The 22,317-nt window shown below is 38.0% G+C and overlaps 3 protein-coding genes across 3 annotated transcripts; 1 reads left to right on the top strand and 2 right to left on the bottom strand.

Moving 5' to 3' along the window:
* Window positions 1-1,732: 1,732 nt before the first annotated feature.
* LOC137809667 (uncharacterized) lies at window positions 1,733-2,329 on the top strand. The gene has a single exon (XM_068610770.1). The coding sequence runs from the start codon at window positions 1,733-1,735 to the stop codon at window positions 2,327-2,329; it is 597 nt and encodes a 198-aa protein (XP_068466871.1).
* Window positions 2,330-2,673: 344 nt separating this feature from the next.
* On the bottom strand, window positions 2,674-6,606 carry LOC137819894 (putative disease resistance RPP13-like protein 1). The gene has a single exon (XM_068623768.1). The coding sequence runs from the start codon at window positions 6,559-6,561 to the stop codon at window positions 2,992-2,994; it is 3,570 nt and encodes a 1,189-aa protein (XP_068479869.1). The 5' UTR covers window positions 6,562-6,606; the 3' UTR covers window positions 2,674-2,991.
* Window positions 6,607-16,170: 9,564 nt separating this feature from the next.
* Window positions 16,171-20,506, bottom strand: LOC137819878 (putative disease resistance RPP13-like protein 1). Its single transcript, XM_068623767.1, has one exon. It carries the CDS (start codon window positions 19,841-19,843, stop codon window positions 16,346-16,348), a length of 3,498 nt encoding a protein of 1,165 aa, XP_068479868.1. The 5' UTR covers window positions 19,844-20,506; the 3' UTR covers window positions 16,171-16,345.
* Window positions 20,507-22,317: the final 1,811 nt, after the last annotated feature.

The following is a 22,317-nucleotide window of genomic DNA, read 5'->3' as shown; positions in this document are numbered from 1 at the left end:
ACATCCTTGAAATGTTTGTCCCTTTTAATTCATTTATTATTTGCTGATAAAAAACTAAAAGAATACATTGCAAGTTAAGTTAAAACATGTGTGACATAATATGAAATGTTGAAGAATGATATACATTAAATCCTTTTTGTTACATGTAAATTACCATGATATGTCACAAAATAATGAAAAACAAAACAACTGTTAAGATAAAATAAAATGTTTTAGGGAGATCTAAAATTATTTCCTATATTTCCTATATGGTACCACCCTTAATTAACTCTTCCTATATTCTAATGTTAATATAACTAAAGTACAAGAAAATTACTAAATAGAAATCAATTTTAAAGAAAAAATATAATTAGTCATTATTTAACTAAATTAAATACTATTTCAAAGATTAAAAAAATTATTGGTATCTAAATTAGTTTTTATGGTTAATAAAATTTATAAACTAGTTTCTAAATTGGTATTTAATTAGATATTGATCTTTTAGCTACCAACTCTAGAATCTAAAATAATTAGTAAAAAAAATCTTAATAGTTAATTAGATACCAATTTAGAAACTAATTTATAAATTATATGAATAATAAAAAATACTTTAAATATCAATAATTTTTTTAGTCTCTAAAATAATATCTAATTTAGTTAATATAGTGACTAATCATTTTTGTCTCTAAATTTGATTTCTATTTAGTAATTTTCTTGTAGTGGTTATACTGTTATTCAACAATTAACACCTCAACTATGCCTACCAACTTGGCCACTCGGTAAGAAATAGAAACTAGAATTGGTAGGGGGACGAGATGAAGCTGTGACATGCAGTTTTACAGAGTGCTAAATCTGCAGCAATTATGTTTGTTCTCATTTTCTGCTTCTAGGTTCCTTTGTAACTATGAATTGTTATTGTAGCACTAGATACTGGGATTCATGCTAATAGTTAGAGTGCAGCTCCTAGTGTTGTTTGGGTTGTTTTGAGCTGCATTTTTTGTTGGCAAAAGTGTGGAAGGCAAGTATAAGAGGCCTAAACCTTTAGGGGTGAGGGCTCTTGGTTTTTGTATACGGGTTCGGTTACCATTAAACATCTCTTTTAATTCATTTTATATTTTAGTGGTAAAAAAAATGCTTCCGTCGCAGAAACGTTCCTTAACATTCAGATTCGTTTTTGTTTGTGTGGTGCATAGTGTACAAGTCTACACAGGTTGAACATGTACCGTAGGAGCCCACAGAAACACCGAGCCTGCATTATTGAAATTATTTAATTATATATATTAAGAAGAAATTGAAAATCAAAATAAAACATGTACTTATCTTAGTGATTTAAATAACTAAATATATAATGAACAGTTAGTCAACCTCAAGAACCACTTTGAAAGTTCATGATATAATATTATTCTTTTGTATCAAAGTTTCAACAAGTTCCTGCGTTTTTAGTTAATTTTGGTGAATCATTTAACTATGATCTTCTCTACTTAAACCACCAGGTAAACAATGGTGCTCTTATCTGCTTTCTGCTGCTCTGCACAATCACTGCTTGCCCGTGTGACTAGCTATCATTATTGTGCTATTCCCGCAAATTCACGGTGCCAAGGATCGTCCATTGTGTGCTCCTTCTTCGTGTGGCAAAATTGCCAACATAAGTTATCCTTTCCGACTCAAAGGAGACCCACCTGGTTGCGGCATCCCAAGGAATTAGATTGCTTAAAGAATGTGACAGTGTTCAGTTTGTTTTCAGGGAAATACCATGTTGACTGATGCAGGTCTTGAGGAGGACACTGCTTGGTTCATTCCTCGCTATTTCATCTCTTTAAGTAACTTCACTTACATTGGTGGTATTCAAAATTACGGCACCGATCCACTAACTTTCTGGAATGGGAATGTGAATGAGTCTTCTTATACGCCTCCTCCGTTTGTAGCGTTTCTAAACTGTAGTGATCGAGTGAGTGATGATCCTCGATACGTGGAAGTGAATGGCAGACTTTGTGATTCTGGAGGCCATGTCTATGCTGTTCTTTCTTCTGCTGCTAAATTCACAAAGATGGACATCAAGGTTGGGTGTCATTTAAAGGCTGCTACCTTTACAAACAATAAGCATTGCAACAAGGTTTCCTCTGCTGATATCCATGAGTGCCTGCATAATGGGTTTTGGTTGTATTGGGTGATACCAGTTATTTGTATAGACCAATATGGAAAGGGTGTGAGCTTCCTCGTCAATCAAACAACTAATCAAATTGGATGTCAACAAAACTCCTGCTATGTTTTGGGCATAGAATTTAATAGCAAGTGCGGTGAGAAAACATTCTTCTACCTGCAATTTTTCTTTGCCTCTTTTGTGAAGTAAAATATAAGATAATGTTTTCTTTTTCTCTTCAAGAAATTCAACACCAGATTCTTTTATATATAGTTGGAATTCTATACTATATAACACGTAAGAGCTCTCTCCCATATCTTTGTTTTTTCAATTACTATTGGATTGACTACTTAAAGTTCATCATTTTCATTTTCATTAATTAGTAAGCTATACAATTTCTGTACTATTCGTTCTAATAACCTGAAATTTGTGCATCAAAGTTAATAAATTTTGAAACCCAAATCGTTCTATACTGAACTCAACAAGTAGTCGACAGGATTTTCTAAACAAAAGCCTTGAAGGGATATTCAGTGGGAGTTTTCAGAGCATTCCTATATTGCCATAATGAATCATATTTTTTTCAGCAAAGAATTAAACTAAATAAAAGGGATCATTTGAGAATGCTCAAACCCTTTTACATAAAAGAGGCAAGAAACCTCCCAAACAAACAAAACCATCAAGGCTATGATCCAACTCAGAAGAATTCTTCAAAACTCCTATACCAAACTCTGCATGAAATGGGTTCTACAGATCCTATTCCCCAGCCCCCACAAAAAACTTACAATCCTAAAAATTCCCTCGTCAGTGTAGCACATGAAAACCCTTTGAGACTTCCACAGATGATTATTTACAAAATTCACATCAGATCATTTTTACAAAATTGATAGGTTTTGAACATGAGCAATCGTTCTCCAGTCTTGGCCTCCCGGTTGCTGACAACGCTCTCTGAGCAATGGACAATTGCCTGAAATGGTAAGATATGAAATGGATTTGGGAAGACCCTCATCTGGTAAGCATTGGAGTCTGGGGCAGTTAACAAGAAACAATTCCTTGAGAGAGGAGAGGTGGCAGAGACCCTTGTAGTCCAGTTTTTCAAGATTTTGAAAATCATAGATCCGTAGAGAAGTAAGAGAGATCGGAAGAAAACCTTCATCAGGAAAAGATTGTACATCCAGATTTCCAATAAACAATGCTTCTAGAGAGGAATTGTCTCCAAAAGACCCTTTCAGTGAGACAATAAGTTTGGAGGAATTAGTGAGATACATCCTTTTTATATTTGATGGCAAATATCCATCAGAGAAGGAATCAACTTTAGGACAATCTCGTATGCTTAAGAATTCAAGACATGGAAGGAGGATATGTATTCGTTCAGGCAATGATTCAAAACGAGGGCAATCACTGATTGTCAGATCCTGGAGCTGAGTATGAGCATGTACCTGTAATATCACTTGTAGATTACAACAGTTGCGCAGATAAAGGGACCTGAGTGTTGGGAAGAAGTCTATAGCAAAGGTGGTTAGAGAGTCACAACTGTCATTAATCGTCAAAGTTACAAGGAAATCATATTGTCGACTCATGGGAATATTCATATTGGGGCAAGAATAAACTTTCAAGTCTTCAAGGGAATCATGAGATATCATTTTCCCAATCCATTCCACAAACCATTCTTCCATGTTGTGTACTTGATAAATGGTGACCTCTTTCCCATTCATTTTCAACATTCCATCGTTCCCCAGAAGTTGTTTGCAGTGCCGAATATATAGTGTCTCAAAATGAAGAATTTGTACTGGCAGGTGGTCTTTCAGCTTGGGACAATAATGAATAGCAAGATGTTGAAGACGTGGAAAAGCACCTCCCATAGTTTCACATTCCCATTTCTCCCATCCTTTCATGCGGGAGAATTTCAATGTCTCCAAGGATGGAAAGGAACAAGAGCTACTCGTGTAAAAGTCAGCATCAATACTCACTACCCCATCAAGCCCTGATATTGTGAGGTCCTTGAGAAAGGGCAAATGTCCAAGGGAAGGTAAATATTGGCAGTATTTACATTGGAACAAGCTTAATGACACCATATTCAATAATGAATGATCACCAAACCAAGTTGGAAATTTTGTACCATCGTATTGGCTGATTGACAACTTCTCCAAATGCTTGGAAGGTTGGAGATTCTCAATGACATTTACATCCCTTTCTTTCAATGAGTCAACAGGGTCCTGATCCCTATTCCATTCTAACTTTAGCTCCAAGAGGTGTGTTTTATTTTTCAAATCCACTGCTTCTGCATCCGAGGGGTTCTCAATATTCTGCAGCTCCCCAATTGATAGCCTTCCATGCATATCGAGTTGTCCTAGTTGTTGAATGCTGAATTCCTTACTTCTGCCAACATCAAACGAACTCATCAACACTTGAAGATTCTTCAATTTTCCCAAATGTTCTGGCACCTTTGTCACTTCAGTATCCATAAATTCAAGGCGACGCAAATTGGTGAGTTTGTGTAAATTTGAGGGCAGTTCCTTGAACAGTGCACAATTGTTGAGCTTCAATATTTTCAAGTTGTAGAGTGAACATGTTGACTCAGGCAGTCTTTCTATGTGAGTATTGGAGAGGTCTAATGAGCGGAGATGCTTAAGATTGCCTACTGAGTCAGGCACCTTTGTAAGGTTAGAACAGTTAGACACAGACAAGACACGTAGGAATTTGAACTTGGAGAATAAATCATCTATCGACATCTTGCAATGCCAACTCCAATCTGTTGGCATAAATGTGTGTAACCTTTCAACATCATGTACACTTCCAAACCCATCAAAATATTCCACATAATTGTTTGCAAATGTAAAATGACGGGTTGTTTTGGGAATACCTTTTGCTTTGTCAACTCCCAATCTGAAACAGACGTCCTCACAAACATATTTTGCCAGATCGTTTAAAAGATCATGCATGACAAAACATGTTTTATATCTGTTTGATTGTTGAAAGAAAGACCTCGACAATAGATCATTGAAATATTGTTCACCAATATCTTCTGGACTCTTCTTAGCATGTGGATGACATTGTACAAAATTTTCAGCAATCCATAGTTGAATTAAGCACTTCTTATCAAAGTCATAATCTTTAGGAAATAAAGCACAATAACCAAAGCATCTCTTGAGATGGGAGGGAAGATGGTTATAGCTCAGTGCTAAAGCAGGAATAACATCACTATCCTCTAATTCCCAAATTTCACTTTCTAATACATTTTTCCATTCTGAAACTGATGGTTTATTGTATAGCAGACTTCCCATTGTTTTCAAGGCTAGAGGAAGTCCTCTGCATTTTTCAACTATCTTCATACCAATCTCCTTGCAGTCTGTATTTGGTTGAGTATCATTTTGAAATACATGTTTTGCAAACAGCTGCCAACAATAGTCTTCTTGTAATTCCTTCAGGTGGTGTTCGTCCGAGTGCATTGAGAGAGCAACTTTTTTACTGCGTGTGGTGACAAGAATCCTACTTCCATGAGCCCCAGAATCAAGAGCTTTCTGCATTTGTTCCCATCTAGACCGGCTTTCATTCCAAACATCATCCAAAACAAGAAGAAATCTCTTACCTGAAAGTATATCTCTTAATCTTCCCTGAACCATTTCTAGGTTTCTACTATCGTCAGTTGATCTAGTGATCGCCTCAAGAATTGTTCTTGTTACCTTGAAAACATCAAAATCATCCAAAACGCAGACCCAGGCTTTGATATCAAATGTACCCTCTATCCTTTGGTCATGGTATACATGTTGGGCAAGAGTGGTCTTACCCAAACCGCCCATCCCCACAATAGAAAGTATTAATAACTTGTTACCAGTGCGAGTGTGAGGTGCGAGCCAGTTAAAGATAATATCTTTGTCATCATCTCTGCCATAAATATCGTCTCTTTCACTCAAAAAAGATGTTGATGAAAATTTTTGTGACACTTTACTATTGGATCCTGAACCAACCCCAACCCGATCAACACTAGCCTCTTTCAAACCTAGACGACTGCCTTCGTTTGCAAGTTCATCTAAGTCGTCAAGGACTTGTGCTATCCTTGTTTCAATTTCATTTTCACTGTTAAAGAAACTTACAGAAGATATGGGGAAATTCAAATTCCACACCTTGTTATCAGTTCTCTGAGATTCATCTTCCACTATGCGCATCGAGAATTCATATATTTCATCCAAGAGATCCTCAGCTTCAAACAGAGCATCTTTGACATCAGCAAGCCATGCTTTCACACGTTTATTTATGAACTGCTGTAGATCTGCATCATCAGCCAGAGCATCAATAGACCGCAGCTTCCACTTCAACTTTTTCAGCAGCTTCTGATCAAGCTTTCTTCCACGAAAGAATTCCAGAACTTGTGGAGAAGCCAGCCTGTCGAATGCAACCTGAAGAAAAGCAGAGAGAAGAGCACCACCAACCAACTCTGCAGCCATGGTAGGAATTTGGAAAGGGAGTAGAGTAGATGAATGAAAATAGTAGTTAATTATCTTATTTTTTGAATGGAAATAATAGTAATAAGCTAATTTTTGAATGATGGGCTTGAGTCAAGGTTGGTGAACATTTATTACTTGAAGGCTCGTGAACAACCAATAGGTGTTGATTCTTTCCACGGCTCTGTGAATAATGAATTGGCATGAATGAATGAGTGGTTATGATATAGTCAAGGTACATAACCTTTCTTATATTTTCCAAGACTTGTCAGTCATTACGTACAACTGTAGAAAATGAATGACATGCATGCATCCTTCTCCTCTTCGATTGAATGGGGTCCATGGAAGAACAAGATAAATAAAAAGAGACTGATTCATAATTACAGAGAATAATGAGATAATAATAAAAAAGAAAGCTAAGAAAAGATACAATAGAGAAAATAGTTGTATATTAATACAAAATAACACTGTCAGATAACTAAGAGAAAAAAAGCATGTGTTACAATTTGAACATGTTCCTATTAGTAATTTGAATAATGGTTGAAGAGGGTGTGCAGCAGCTATTGATTATGCAGAGTAATGAAGAGATTTGAAATATGAAGGTTGACACACACTTTAGATAAAACAGAACACATCACTATATAAGGTTGATTATATTATTACGTTAGGTAAAAGTTTGATATAAATGAGAGACACGTAAATTTACCTCAGACAAAATACTAGAAGTGAAAAACGTATTTCTTTATTGAACTACACTACAACAGATGCGAGTGTGAACTACACAGGGAATCTATTTACGTTGAATCAATTCCAACATAAATTTACGACAAATAGTATATAACTTGACGTAAATTTTAGATATTCTTTTAATTTAGGTGGTTTCTGCTTAAAACTAAAACTTGAAATATAAAGAAATATCGATCAAGATACACATAATATAACCCAAACATTTGAATTAAAAGTTCAAAAAAGTTTACTCTAACCTAAAAATAAGGTAAAAAAAAAAAAAGTTAATTACACTATGTATGCATGTTAAAGAAAAGTTGTTCATTGTTCTCTTGTTGGATGTCATCCTAAGACAATAAAAATTAATCATTGAACAACTGAAACATTTGACTGAGGTTGTTATTATGCAATAGTCATAAAGATAAAATAAGAAAATGTTGATTAAAAAAATGGGAATTGAATTGGGGCGCCCACTTGTTATGAAGCTTGTTGTTTCTTGCTCATCACATGCTTCCGTAGCAGAAACGTTTCTTAACATTCAGATTCGGTTTTGTTTGTGTGGGGCTTACTGTAAAAGTTTTCACACGTTGAACCACTTTGAGAGTTCATGAAACTTGGTTGGTTAGTAATTAGTAGTTGAACATGAACCAACATTAATTGTTTTGTATCAAAATTTTAACAAGTGGTCTGCGTTATTAGTTTTTTTTTATCAGCAATAAATTAATAGAATAATTAGAGACACTTAAGGGGTGTCCCAACCCTTTTACATAATCACTCTAAAGTTAAGCGAGCAACAGCATAAAATAGAGTTACAAATTAATTCACTTAACACTAGAGGGGTTACAGGGGAAAGCTAGCTGCTTCTAACATCCTACACACCAACTAGCCAGTCCCACCTCTACTACTATATGGTCACTACTACAGTAATGCAAAGCTTTCACTTACTCCCTGAATAACAGCTGCCAAGAAAGGTACCTATATCAACAGCAACCACTAGACAAGTAGTAGCAGTAGCACTTCAATATGTATCACCCTTCATCCCTTCTATTTGCTGCCAGGCTTATACTTCCCACCATAACTAACCGACTCTCTGTAAAACATTGCACACCATCATGATCTTACATCAGCCTCAGTCTGCCCAACCTGGCCGCTCCTAATACAAGCCAAATCACCCAACTCCATATGCTACATCAACAAACCATTCTTTTTCACAATTCCCGAACCAAGTTCCCAGTTGAGACAACACCATGGCATTTAACAGTACACAACACGATTCCCTTTAGGCCCCAGTGCAGCGTCTAATCTGGAGAAGTCATCTTCCGTAGGTGTTGGCCTTGCAATTGTTTTAATACCTGCAAACAATCAGAATTAATCCACTACATCACAGGGCCCAGAGCATCATTTGAACGAACCCATCCATCATCTATGTTCTATGTCCACCATACTCCAACAAGTCCTCACAAGATTGATTCATCACAGACCAAATAACCCAGCTAGTCCAGTACAAGTACCGAAGATTCTCCACCAGACCTTAGCCTTCCTACTAGGAAGGATGTCATTTCTTCACCCTATACAGAGCATTATAGCAGTCCACTCCCACATACAACATCTCCTACCTCCCACTCAACGCTTCCCACCCACTTACTTTAAACTTCCAATGCAACTCATCGGGTTCAGGATCCAATCCACTAGGGAGTAGTCAAATGAGGTTGATTTGTGCTTCAACCAAAGCCAGGATTTAATTTGGGCCTTTTGGAACATCTCTTCTGCATCTACTACACCTTGCTTAAACACCACCGCATTCCTTTGATCCCAAATACACCTTACTATTGCTGTCCAAATCCCTTTCCAGACCATATTCTGTTTGTTACTAACTTGGAACAAATGGAAGCTCTCAAAGTGGATTCTTATATCCTCATGTTGGACAAATAGAATGCCAACCCATCTGTATCACATTAGCCATACACTCATAGCATGATTACACTCCAGGAAGATAAGTTGACAGGACTCCTCCTTGGTCTGGCATAAGGCACACAGAGTAGTGTTCATAATCACCCCTCTCCTGCTCAAGCCTCCTCTAGTTGGTAGACTGTCCGTCAGTGCTCTCCATGCCGTATTCACAACACTTGGGAACGCTTTAGCCTTCTAAAGGTATTTGAATACATCAAGATGTGGCCCGCTTACTTGTTTGGCCAAGCATTCATAAGCAGAATTCACTGAGAAGCACCTATTTCCATCATTCCCCCATACTTGGACATCCTTCTCTTCTCTACGCAGCCGAATGGTGGATAGGTGACTTATCATTTCCCCCTCCCCACAAACTTTGTGCAAGTCTCTCCACCACCAGGATTGAAGTTTCATTGGGGAATGCACTACTTCTAAGCTCGAACCATACTTTGAAACCAACAAGTCCTTCCACCTCCCTTTCTCTTCCACTGTAAGGCGCCATCTCCACTTAGCCAACAAAGCAGAATTAAACATTCGAATATCTCTCAACCCTAGACCTTTATCCTCTTTTGATTTACACAGTGCTTTCCAGCTTACCCATGAGATTGACTCCTTCTCCTTTTCCCAACCCCACAGGAATCTCCTTAGAATTCTGGTAATGCTCTTACATACCACAACCGGTGCTCTGAACAGGGACAAATAGTAGAGCGGGGTAGAGGTAAGGACCGATTTTATTAGGCATATTCTACCTGCCATAGATAAAAACCTCCCTTTCCAGACATTAAGTCTTGCTTTTAGTTTTTTTAACACAGGGTCCCAAAACTTCTTTTTCCTTGGATTCCCTCCAACTTCAAGGCCCAGATAGCTAAACGGGAGTCCCATCTGAGTACAATTCAAAGTCTTTGTGTAACAAGCAAGATTATTCCTGTGCACATTGATGCCTATTAACTTTGACTTGTGGAAGTTGATCTTCAACCCCGAAGCTATCTCAAACCCCCTAAGGATAGACTTCAGGGTCACCACATTTGAATAGGAGTCCTCACAGAAACACAGTATCATCTGCAAACTGGAGGATGCCCAGTTCAACTTCCTTTCTACCAATCTTAAGCCTGGTGAACAGTCTAGCCTTGCAAGCTTGTCTTACTAAGCCAGCTAAACCTTCTACTACCACTACAAAGAGAAAAGGAGCTAAGGGATCACCCTGACTTAGCCCTCTGGAAGGTTTAAATTCCTCCGTAGGGCTTCCATTTATAAGAACTGAGACTGTGGCGCTTTCCATACAACCTCTGATCCAACTAATCCACTTGTTATGGAACCCCATTCTATGAAGCATATCATAGAGGAATACCCAACTGACTGAGTCATACGCCTTTTCAAAGTCCACCTTCAAGCACAACCCACCCCTCCTAAGATCCTCTACCACTTCATTAGCCATAAGCACGCTTTCGAGAATCCCTCTGTCCTTTATAAACGTCGATTGACTCTCATCAATAATAGAGGGCAAGACCTTCTTCATCCTTCCAGCTAGAACCTTTGAGATAATTTTGTACAATGCCCCGACTAAAGATATAGGACGATACTGCTCAAGCGTTAAAGGATCCCTAATTTTAGGGACTAATGCTATGAAAGAAGCATTACAACCCTTGAGTATATGACCTGTAGTGTGAAAGTTAGCCATAGCTGCCACAATCTCTCCTTTTAGAACCTCCTAATTATTCTTGATGAAGTTAAAATTGAAGCCATCAGGTCCTGGACTCTTTGAGCCTTCACAATGCCACACCGCATCCCTAACCTCTTCCTCAGTGAACTCTGCTACCAAACTCATATTGTCTTCATGGGATAGGGATTTAAGCTCTACCGCTTCAAGTCTTACGCCAAAGTCTCTAGTGGCTTTAAATCTGTTTTCAAATAACTTCTTAGCTTCAGCACGGACTGTACAGGGTTCCTCACACCAGATACCCCCCACCTCTACCCCTTTTACCTCATTCTTAAGGCGCCTCCATCTCAAAGAAGAGTGATAGTATCTAGAACAAGAATTACCATACTTAAACCAACTAGCTCTAGCTTTTTGGCATAAGAGGGATTCCAAATTTTTATCAGTTTCCTTCAATCTACTGACCAGGCCGAGTCTTTGCAGCCTCTCACTTTCCAACAAGGAGCCACTGCAATCTTGGCAGTCCAAAGCCTCTAATTCCTGCAAAATGGACTTCTTGGCCGTCTCAATATTACCAAAAACATCTCTATTCCATAGCTTCAAATCACCCTTTAACCTCTTCAGCTTCTCTTTAACCACCGTGATCGCGTTCCCCTATGCTGCATACAAACTCCATTTTTCCTTTACAAAACCAACAAACCCCTTATCTAGAGACCACGCATCAATGGTTCTGAAAGGTTTTGGGCCCCAGTCTTTAATCATGGACTTCACCACTAGAGCACAATGGTCTGAAACCTCCCTCCTCAGCACATACTGCTTGCTCATAGGCCATGTTTGCATCCATTCTTCGGTGACTAGAACTCTGTCTAGCCTACTCTTGGCCTTCCCATTTGAGCTAAACCATGTAAAATGCTTACCAACCAGCGGTAGTTCTACCAGAAGATTGGAGTCGATGAAGTTATTAAACCCTCTCATTTCTCCTGATTGATTGTCCCTCGTGCTGACTCCTTTCCTTTCACAGCGCCTTCTGACAGCATTGAAGTCGCCACAGAAGCACCAAACCCTATCTGAAGAAACCTTTTTCATATCTGTCAGTTCCCCCCACAAGGAAATTTTTTCGCTTAGGGAGCAAGCAGTATAAACATTCACCACCACACACCTGCAATTTGATTTTTTATATTGACAAAAACAACAATGAACCCCTTCCCCATCACATGTGTATCATAACTGAATGCTTCTTTATGCCACATGGAGAGCAAACTTCCGCTACCATTGTCACCTCCATAATGTACCCACCCCACATTGTTATTCCCCCACATCGAGAAGCACCTTACATCCAAAAGAACACTCAATTTTGTTTCTTGTATACATACAAAATTTGCTCCCTCACTAGAGATAATGTGACTCAAGTACCTAGCTTTAGTACTTCCCCCCAAACCTCTAATATTCAGGTTTACTATCAACATAGATGACCATCCTTATTACCCTCGTCATATTTCGACTTAAACACTGTATCCCTTTCTTCTAAACAATTATATTCTTTGATAACTTCGTCCTCATCCCCTTGACATCTTAGCCCAGCTTGCATCCCAGTCTCCCATAATTTTGATGGTTCATCCGAAAAACAAGGCTCACAGAAGCGAAGATTGCAGTTAATAACGTCCCCATCAGATATAAAGTCCGAACACATACCATTCCTTGCATGAGAAGAGGCACCTGCTTTCGATAACCATGACAAAATTCTTACTGACCGCCTTGGTTGGGCAGTGAAGTCTCCCAGTTCGAAGAGACCTTTCGACTTTCTGCTTCGTGAAGGGGTGGTTAATCTGCTTCCCACACTTGCGTCCTCCTTCCCTACCATTTGCGCCTTGACAACTTCGGGGGTACCTCCCTCCCAACACCCACCTGCTTCCCTATCCTCTTTGCTCGCATTCACCATCGTCAATGGCAGAAAAGCTTGCGCCGACTCTGAATGACCTACGCCACTGACCTCATGTACCTCGTTCACGCCTACCTCCTTACCTTCGCTTATGCAGCCACACAGGTCATTACGATTATGTCCCTCTCGACTAACCATTTGCATAGACCTTGGCTCTGGAGCACTCATTTCAACTTGGGCAGTGAGTGGTACCCGAGCCTCGTAAAGATGGGCCTCCAGCTCCCTATCTTGGGTCGGGCTATGGGCGGGTTCCCGCAACATATTCAAGCATTCAATATCCAGCACAGCTTTAGCCAGCTCAACATGTGCTACAACACTATGATGTGAAAAAGCACAGCCTTGAGTAGGGTTAAGATCTAGGTCCACTCCTTGAGCCACCTGCTGACCTATACTTTCTCTATTCATGAAAGGATTAGGAGCCCTCTTCTGACACGTTTTACTTTTTGAGGATGATTCCATAAGTGGCGTTTTTGTCTTGTATGAGCACTGCACGCCATCCACCACCGTCTCTCCTCCCTCCTCCTCCCCTATTGGTCGGAATACCTCCCTAAACCCCGATTTCTCCCCCTCTTCACAACTTTTCGTGGATAAAACTGTTTCTTCTACGTAAGTTTCCGAAGAGGACACGCTGTCTGAGTCGATGTCGCTGTGTTTAGCCAAGTGCAAGCCTCCGTGACTTTCAGGAGTCTCTTCCTCGATGAGTATACTGCATGTGTGATCATTGATCCGCACGCTCTTTACTACCCTGATGCTGCACCTCAGCCTAGACCGAACTTGCAGCCTGGCATATTCCAGGTTTTCCCAAGATAATGTGGATGCATCAATCGCTACCAACTCATTTGATTCTCCTAGCACCTTTACAAAGCAATCCTTACTCCAGAACGATAAGGGTAACCCATAGCATCTTACCCATGCTACTTTATGGTATGCCACACAAGAGACCGACCAAGGCTTAATGTTGGTGAAGATAATGTCAAACCAGTCTCTATTAAGCTTAATAATATCCCCTATGTTCTCTCCTTCTCTAGGGGTCATAAGCACTAAGTTATCTCCTAGAAATCTCACTACAATGCTGTGCAAACCACCTTTCACGAATTCCTCCCCCAGCTGATCAAAGTCCATACCCTCCTTAAACTGCCCGATAACACTTCTTTCCATCCAAGGCAGTACATGTGATTATGTTTTTATTACTACCCCCTTCCATTTCTCCTGTGGCTCTTCACCTTTGACAACTTCTACAAAAGACTTTTTCCCTCTCTTCTCCACCCATATCTCCTTGCTCTTCCCCTTGTCTCTCTATCTTTCCACGTAGGGAGGTCTTGAGACCCTCCTTACCTCCTTAGGGGGTTCCATCTCATTCCTTCGGTACTTTGGGATGTTTACATGGAGTTTCATGTTTCCAACATAAAGGTTATCCAACTCCTTCTCAAGGCGTCCCACGTTTCTGACTTCAAAGAACCTCACAAACCCAAATCTTCTCCCCCATCTGTTGAGCCTGCGAGAAATGAAGACTTCTTTCACCCTAGCCTTTTTTTGAAAAATCTTCATCATGTCCACTGCACCATAGCCATGGGGAAAATTCGAGAAGAAGAAAGAGGTATAGTCATTTGAGTACCCATAGTCACCCCTTCTACTTGAGCGTGCTCTGCTTCCCATCATGAATGACTTGCGTGTAATTGCTCGGGAAGGTGTTTCTCTGCAGCTACTGTTGTAAGGCACCAATCTTGGAACTTAAGAACGGGTTGAGATGGTCTAATCAGCCGTCTAAATGTGTGGACATTGGTGAATCATTTATACGACCAGAGGTAAACAATGGTGGTCTTATGGTCTTTCTGCTGCTCTGCACAATCACTGCTTGCCCGTGTGGCTATCATTATTGTGCTATTCCGGCAAACTCACGGTGCCCGGGATCGTCCATTCCCTGAAAACATACCTTGTTTTCAGGGAAATACCATGTTCAGAATATCAACTACCAAACATACAACCTCCAATTGACTGATGCAGGTGTTGAGGAGGACACTGCTTGCTCAATTCCTCAATATTTCATCTCTTTAAGTAGCTTCACTAACATTCGTGGTCCTCAAAATTACGCCACCGATCCACTAACTTTCTGGCATGGGAATATATATGAGTTTCCTCCGTAAGTAGCGTTTCTAAACTGTAGTGATCGAATGAGTGATGATCCTCGTTACGTGGAAGTGAATGGCAGACTTTGTGATCCTGGAGGCGATGTCTATGCTGTTCTTTCTTGTTATGGTGAATTCACAGTGATGGACATCAAGGTTGGGTGCCATTAAATGCTGCTACCTTTACAAACAATAACCATTGCAACAACGTTTCCTATGTGGAAAGGGTGTGAGATGCTTCATCAATCAAACCACTCATCAAATTGGATGTCAACAAGATTACTATTGCCAAGTTTTGGGTGTAGAATTGAAAAGAACCAGTGCGGTGAGAAAACATTCTTCTACCTGCAATTTTTCTTTGTCTCTTTTGTGAAGTATAATATAAGCTAATGTTTTCTTTTTCTGTTCAAGGAATTCAAAACCAGATTCTTGAATATACAATTGGAATTCTATACTATATAGCACGTATGAGCTCCCTTCCATATCTTTGTTCTTTCAATTACTACTGTATTGACTATCCTTAATAAGTTAAGTGATAGGTTGAGCTTGGAAAGGAAGATTCTTGTCAACCAGAAGGATTTGCTTAGTAAAATCGGTTTTAACGGCTCTACCTCTTTTCTTCTTATCCTTATTTAAAGCTCCAGCGTCGGTGTATAACAAAATCATTAGTATTCAAAGAAGTTTTCTTTAAGCGTGGGAAAGAGAGAAGAGATCGATTGCATGGGTAAGCCGAGAGAAAGTGTGCAAACCGAAGGAAGAAGAGGAATTGGAGGTCAAAGATATCAGAATGTTAAATAGTGGTCTTCTAGCTAAGTGGAAATGTGGTTAGTGAGTGAGGAACAAGAGAAATGAAAAGACGTCTTAATATAAGATTGATTTTTACTCTAAACATGTAATTTTTTTTAACTAGATATTTAATAAATTAAACACTTTTCTGTGAATTTTTTATGTAATATTCTGCATCTGTTTTGTTATTCATATCTAAGTCTACTTGAAACATGCATATACATAATTGATGAATGATATGCATTAAGTCCTTCTATTATTTATATTTGTAGCATATACATCATTATATGAATGAAAAAAATATGTAGATATATATATATATATATATATATATAAATGTCTGTGTATATATTATAATAAAAATAAATTTAAAAGTAACTAAAAATAAAATATGATATTAAAACAAAAATACAAATAAAGACAATTTTAAAATATATTAGAAACTTAAAATTTATTTAAGCTTTATAAGTATTACATTTTATATTTCGTAATTAAAATGATGGAAGGGTGAATGGTTACAAACTTTTTGCAGCACTACTAACAAAAGAGAAAAATAGTTGATACACACTCAAAACAAAAATAAATTGTAGCCCACTAAAAGCACATTATTTACTTCAGTATAAATACGTATTGAATGTGAGCAATCTTTTTCCAGTCTTCACCTCCTTCTTTCTGGTAACGCTGTTCCAGCAAAGGACAATTGCGTATTTCGAGATATGAAATTGATTTGGAAAGACCCTCCTCCGGTAAGTGTTGGAGGTTTAAGCAGTGAAAAAGTGTGAGTGATCGAAGGGATGAGAGTTGATAGAGACCCTTGTAGTCCAGTTTCTTTACATTTTGACAATCAAAGATGGTTAGAGAAGTAAGAGAGAGTGGAAGCAAACCTTCCTCAGGAAAACATTCTGCATCCACTTCTCCAATACACAAGCTCTCCAGACAAGGATTGTCTCCCAAAGCTCCTTTCAGTGAGCCAACAAGTCTAGAACACTTTCTGATTTTCAGGTTTTTTAGATTTGATGGGAAACCTCCGTAGTCGGGGAACAACTCAAGTCTTGGACAATATTCTATACATAAACTCCTGAGAGATGGAAGCAGCATATGCATGTTTGCTGGCAATGATTCTAATTTATGGCACCTAATGATTTCCAGATGCTGCAGATGAGTATGGATGAGACCCTGTGAAATCATCTGTAAATTACCAAACCTACTGAGTTTAAGGGTCGTGACTGTTTGGAAGAAATCTAGTGGAAAGGTACATCGCGAGACATAGTCATCACTTATTGACTCGCGTAAGTGATCAAGAGTGTTGTGCCCACCCATTGTAAGCCTTCTCACTGTAGCCCACTCCAACTGCAGCTTTCCACAGTCATGTAGTTCTAAATCTAAAGCCTTGGGAGCGGAACCCTCAAGTTCTTGGCATTCATCAATTTCTAGTCTTTCCAAATGAACAACTTGCTCTGGCAGCTGTCCTTTCAGCTTCGGACAATTTCTTACGGAAAGCTCTCGTAGACATGGAAAAGCACCTGTCAGAGCTTGGCATTCCCACTTTTCCCATTGCCTCAAAAAGGAGAACATCAATGTTTCAAGGGATTTAAATGAAGAAGAGTTGTTCCCATGAAAATCACAATCAATTCTCACTATCTCATCAAACCCTGAAATCTCCAACTTCTTCAGAAATGGCAAAAGACCAAGCGGAGGAAAACGTTGGCAACGTTTACAATTCATCAACGCTAAGGACACCAGATTCAGTAACAAATTATCAAGTAGCCAATTTGGAAGTTGTTTACCAACATAGTTCCTTACTGATAACTTCTTCAAGTGTTTTGAAGGTCGTAGATTCTCAATTACATCCCCAGCTTTGGTTGAATCCCCAGATGAGCTGCTCCTAATATTCCATTCTAACTGTAGCTCCACAAGATGTGGTTTGTTCTTCAAATCTCCCTCTAATGCATGAGAAGGATTCTCAATATTTTGCAGCTCATGAATTGTTAGACTTCCATTAAGATTGAGTTCTCCTAATTGCTGAATATTGAATTCCTTACTTTTCTCAACGTAAAATGAACTCATCAATATTTGGAGATTCTTCAGTTTTCCCACATTTGCTGGCACAATTTTCACTTTAGTATTTATAAATTCAAGGCATCGCAAATTGTCCAGTTGATGCAAATATGAGGCAAGCTCCATCAATCTTCGACAATTGTTCAGCTTCAGTATTTGCAACTTGTAGAGTAAACTTATGGAGTCAGGTAGTTTTTCTATGTCAGTAAAAGAGAGATCTAATGAACGGAGATGCTTAAGATTTCCTATAGATTTAGGCACCTCTGTAAGGTTACCACAATGAGACAAAGACAAGACGCGTATGAACTTAAATTTGGAGAACAAGTCATCTATCGACAATTTACAATGCCAAAGGCAAAAAAAAGAATTATACATTCTCCTGTCAGTTTGCATAAATGTATGCAACTTTTGAGTATCAACCAAACTTCCAAACCCATCAAAATGGACAATACCAATGGTTGGAAATGAAAAATGACGGCTTGTCTTGGGTATACCTTTTGGTTCATCAACTCCTAACCTGATGCAGATGTCCTCACAAACGAATTTTGCCAAATCATTAAGAAGGTCATGCATGATAAAATGCTTTGGCTCTTCTTTTCCAGATTCTTGAAAGAAGGACCAAGATAACAGATCATTGAAATAATGTTCTCCAACTTCTTTAGGACTCCTCCTCTGTAGAGGGCATTCTAGAAAATTTTCAGCCAACCACAGTTGAATTAAACATTCCTTGTCAATCTTGAAACCTTTGGGAAATAAGGCACAAAAAGCAAAACATTTCTTCAGATGAGAAGGAAGGTGGAGATAACTCAATCTTAAAGCAGGGAGTATATCACTTTCATTTTCTGAAAAATCCCATATCTCACTTTTCATAATGCTTTCCCATTCCCAAAAGGATGATTTATTGTGTAATAAACTTCCCATTGTTTTTAACGCTAAAGGAAGCCCATTACATTTTTCAACTATCTTCTTACCAATCTCCATGAACTCTGGATCCGGTTGAGGATTAACACTTTGGAATGCATGTTTTGCGAACAAGTCCCAGCAATAATCTTTTCTTAACACCTCCAGTAGATGCTTTTCAGATCGCATGGCAATAGCAACATTCTGACTGCGTGTCGTCACAAGAAGCCTACTTCCTTGGGCCCCAAAACCAAGAGCTTTCTGCACTTGTTCCCATTTAGATTGGTTTTCGTTCCAATTGTCATGCAAAACAAGAAGAAATTTCTTCCCCGTCAATTTTTCTTTCAGTTTTCTCTGAACCACTTCCTGCTGTATACTAAGCTCAGTTGAACCAGTAATTGTGTCAAGAATTGCTCTTGATACATTGAGAACATCAAATTCCTGTAGAACACTGACCCAAGCTTTAATATCAAATTTACCTTCAATCCTTGGGTCATTGAATACATGTTGGGCAAGTGAGGTCTTACCCAACCCACCCATACCCACAATAGAAAGTATAGATAGGTTGTTGTGAGTGTCAGATGTGAGCCAGTTAAAGACAAATTCTCTGTCTTCATCTCTGCCATAAATAACACTTTCATTTGGTAAAGATGTATATGTTAATCTACTACTCGATCCTGATCCAAACCCAACACCACTAGCCTTTTTCAAACCTAGAAGATCGCTTTGGGTAGCAAGATCTTCTAGGTCCTCAATGACTTGTTCCATCCTGGATTCAATTTCATTTTCAAAGAAAGTGACAAAAGAAGATTTGAGGGAATTCCACACCTTGTTAGTAGCACTCTGAGACTCAGCTTCCACTTGAGTTTTGAAGAGTTCATAATCTATTTCCTCCAAGAGATCTTCTGCATCAAACACAACATCTTTGGCTCTGAGAAGCCAATCTCTCACACGTGGATCTGTGAACTGCTTTTGTTCTGCATCAAAAGCCACAACATCAATGGATAGGAGCTTCATCTGCAAGTCGCTGAGTTGCTTCTTATTGCGCTTTCTTGCACGAAATATGTCGACATAACGTGAAGCCAAAGTGTCAATGGTCTTCTGGACGAAAGTAGAAACAAGAGCACCGGTAAACATTTCTAGTGCCATGGTAAGAATAGGAAAGTAAGTGGATGAATGAAATTCAGCAATTTGGAGTGAAGCTTAGGCCTTTGAGTGGGTGCAGTGCAATGGAATAATAGTAATAAGCTAATTTTTGAATGATGGGCTTGAGTTAAGGTTGGTGAACATTTCTGCTGCGATGGTAAGAATAGGAAAGGGAGTTGATGAATGGAACTGATTAATTTGAAGTGAAGCTTATGCCTTTGAATCGGTTTAGTGATATGTAAACAATAGTAACAACCTTTGTTTTTTTTCATGATGCCTTTGAAGGCTAGTGAGCCAATAATAATGGTCAATTTCGGTGGCTAACTAATCATTAAATAAACCCAAATCATCTAACAATTGCGTGCATATATTTGAAAATAACATTGTAAAGGACAAAAAGAAATTGATGTTGCAGTAAAATATAATATAACTGCAACTCTCATGACATGAATAATTAGATGATAACAAAGTGTGATGCAGCTATATAATAGTAGATTAAAGCATGAGGCTGGTAGCTGTATATTATAATAATGAGGAATTTTATGCATGGTTGCTTAATGATGGTTCTGAAGTGCAGATAGTGGCAAATTCTGACGAAATGAGTGGTAATGAGCTATTTTATGAATGATTGCTTTATTTTAAGATTGGTGAGCATAATTTGTTTTTGATGCCAACAATAATTGTCAGTTTCAGCCACAAACTAACAAATAATTAAATCCAAATAATCTAACATTAATATTTGAAAGCAACCATATAGTATTGGCAGAGAGAAATTGATTTTGCAGTAAAATATAATATAACATACCTGCAACTCTTTCCATGTAATGCAACTCATTTCATAATATGAAAATAAAGTTACATTAATTGGTTAACATCCTCTTCATTTCAAAGGAAAAACTACATATTCAAAATTTTGTTGTCCTTATTGAATAGAAGAGCTCAGTCCAACCATGTTCAAAACCCAAATATATACATGATTTATGCTTATTTTATACAAAGTTCATTAATAATTTTGTCTTACATAGGTTAGCTAACAAAGATATAGATTTTGAATTAAAAGAGTTTTAATTAACCATTACTCTCTTTGCTTGAAAGTTATTTTCACAGCTTTATCTTTCTCTAAGGGTGAAAAAATACATGCAGGTCAAAAGTGCTCAGAAGGTTATGAAAAGAGGATCGAAGAATGAACTAATAAGAGAGATGGTCAAATCCAATCCATCCATGTCTCCCTCTATTACAATGAAATCCTTATAATAACTCATTCACCATATAAAATCTCTTATCCTTATAATATGTCAGCTTGCTAAATTACTGAATTTGAGATTGCAAATGGTCTCCATGAAAGATTAGTTTTCAATTTAATTGTTCCAGATTATAACCGTTAGAAGTAAAGGAAAAAATAATATTTTACTGAAATGTAAATCTATATGAGGAAATAGAATTTTTTTTTAAAATTATAAAGTGGTGCTTTTGAGCATTCACTTATGATAGTAACATTTTTCTTATACTTTACCGGACAGCTGGGTATCTACCATGTACTACCTTGAAGGGAGTACTACCACTGCTGGTGTGGTATGAAGTATTGTGAAGAATCAAAAGTAAAGCATCTCAATTACATTTCAAAGAAACTTGTTCAAAGCTTCAGATTTGAATAATAAATATTACTAAAACTGACTTGTAAAACTTGATCTTGATCAAAGACAATAGTTTGAATTCTGTGTAACTTCACCACCAATTTCATAAATAACTCTGCCACTTGTTTATTGGAATAGTAAGCATTAATAGGAGAAAAAATAAGGGTTTTTAGGAAGCATGTCAATCACTCCACAGATGAATGAATATCCCTGGGATGGAGGCAATCCCACAAAATCCATCGCTAGATCTTCGTAGCAGAAATAGGAAATGGTTGCTGCAAGCTAGAAGGCAGGGTGTTAGTGGCTTGCACTTGTTGGCTATTCAACCATTGTACACCTAGAAGAATATGATTAACTGCTACCTTCAATTAGAACTTTAATGGTGTGTCATATAAGATGTTGCATGCTTTGCTGAACATTTATGCAGTGAATCCAATCCATGATAATCCATAAATATTTCTAATGGTAAAAGTGTTTGCTTAATCAATTTTAATAAAATTAATAACTTAAATCCATGATGTCGTATAATCCTATAAATAGCTTAATTTGTTATACATGAAAAACATGGTGAATCTTTGCCTCCAGAGACCATTGTAATTTGTTCTCCATTATATCCAACCTTAGCAGTGATAGGAAAACGTTCAAAATACAGATACTGGTCCTCTCCAATTATAAACAATTTGGAAGTGTTCTATTCTAGTCTATTCATATATTTTTATATTGTATAATTAAATTAATTACATATTCAAATTAACATGTATAAGACTGAAATTGCATATGCAGTTTTGAAAAAACTGAAAAGGATTTTTTTACCTATGATACTTAAAGTTGTGGAGGCCTATC

This window comes from Phaseolus vulgaris, chromosome 11, assembly GCF_000499845.2.
Source record: "Phaseolus vulgaris cultivar G19833 chromosome 11, P. vulgaris v2.0, whole genome shotgun sequence".
Taxonomy (NCBI): Eukaryota; Viridiplantae; Streptophyta; class Magnoliopsida; order Fabales; family Fabaceae; genus Phaseolus; species Phaseolus vulgaris.
The sequence above is the reverse complement of the archived record's forward strand: the minus strand, read 5'-3'. Positions and strand labels throughout refer to the sequence as shown.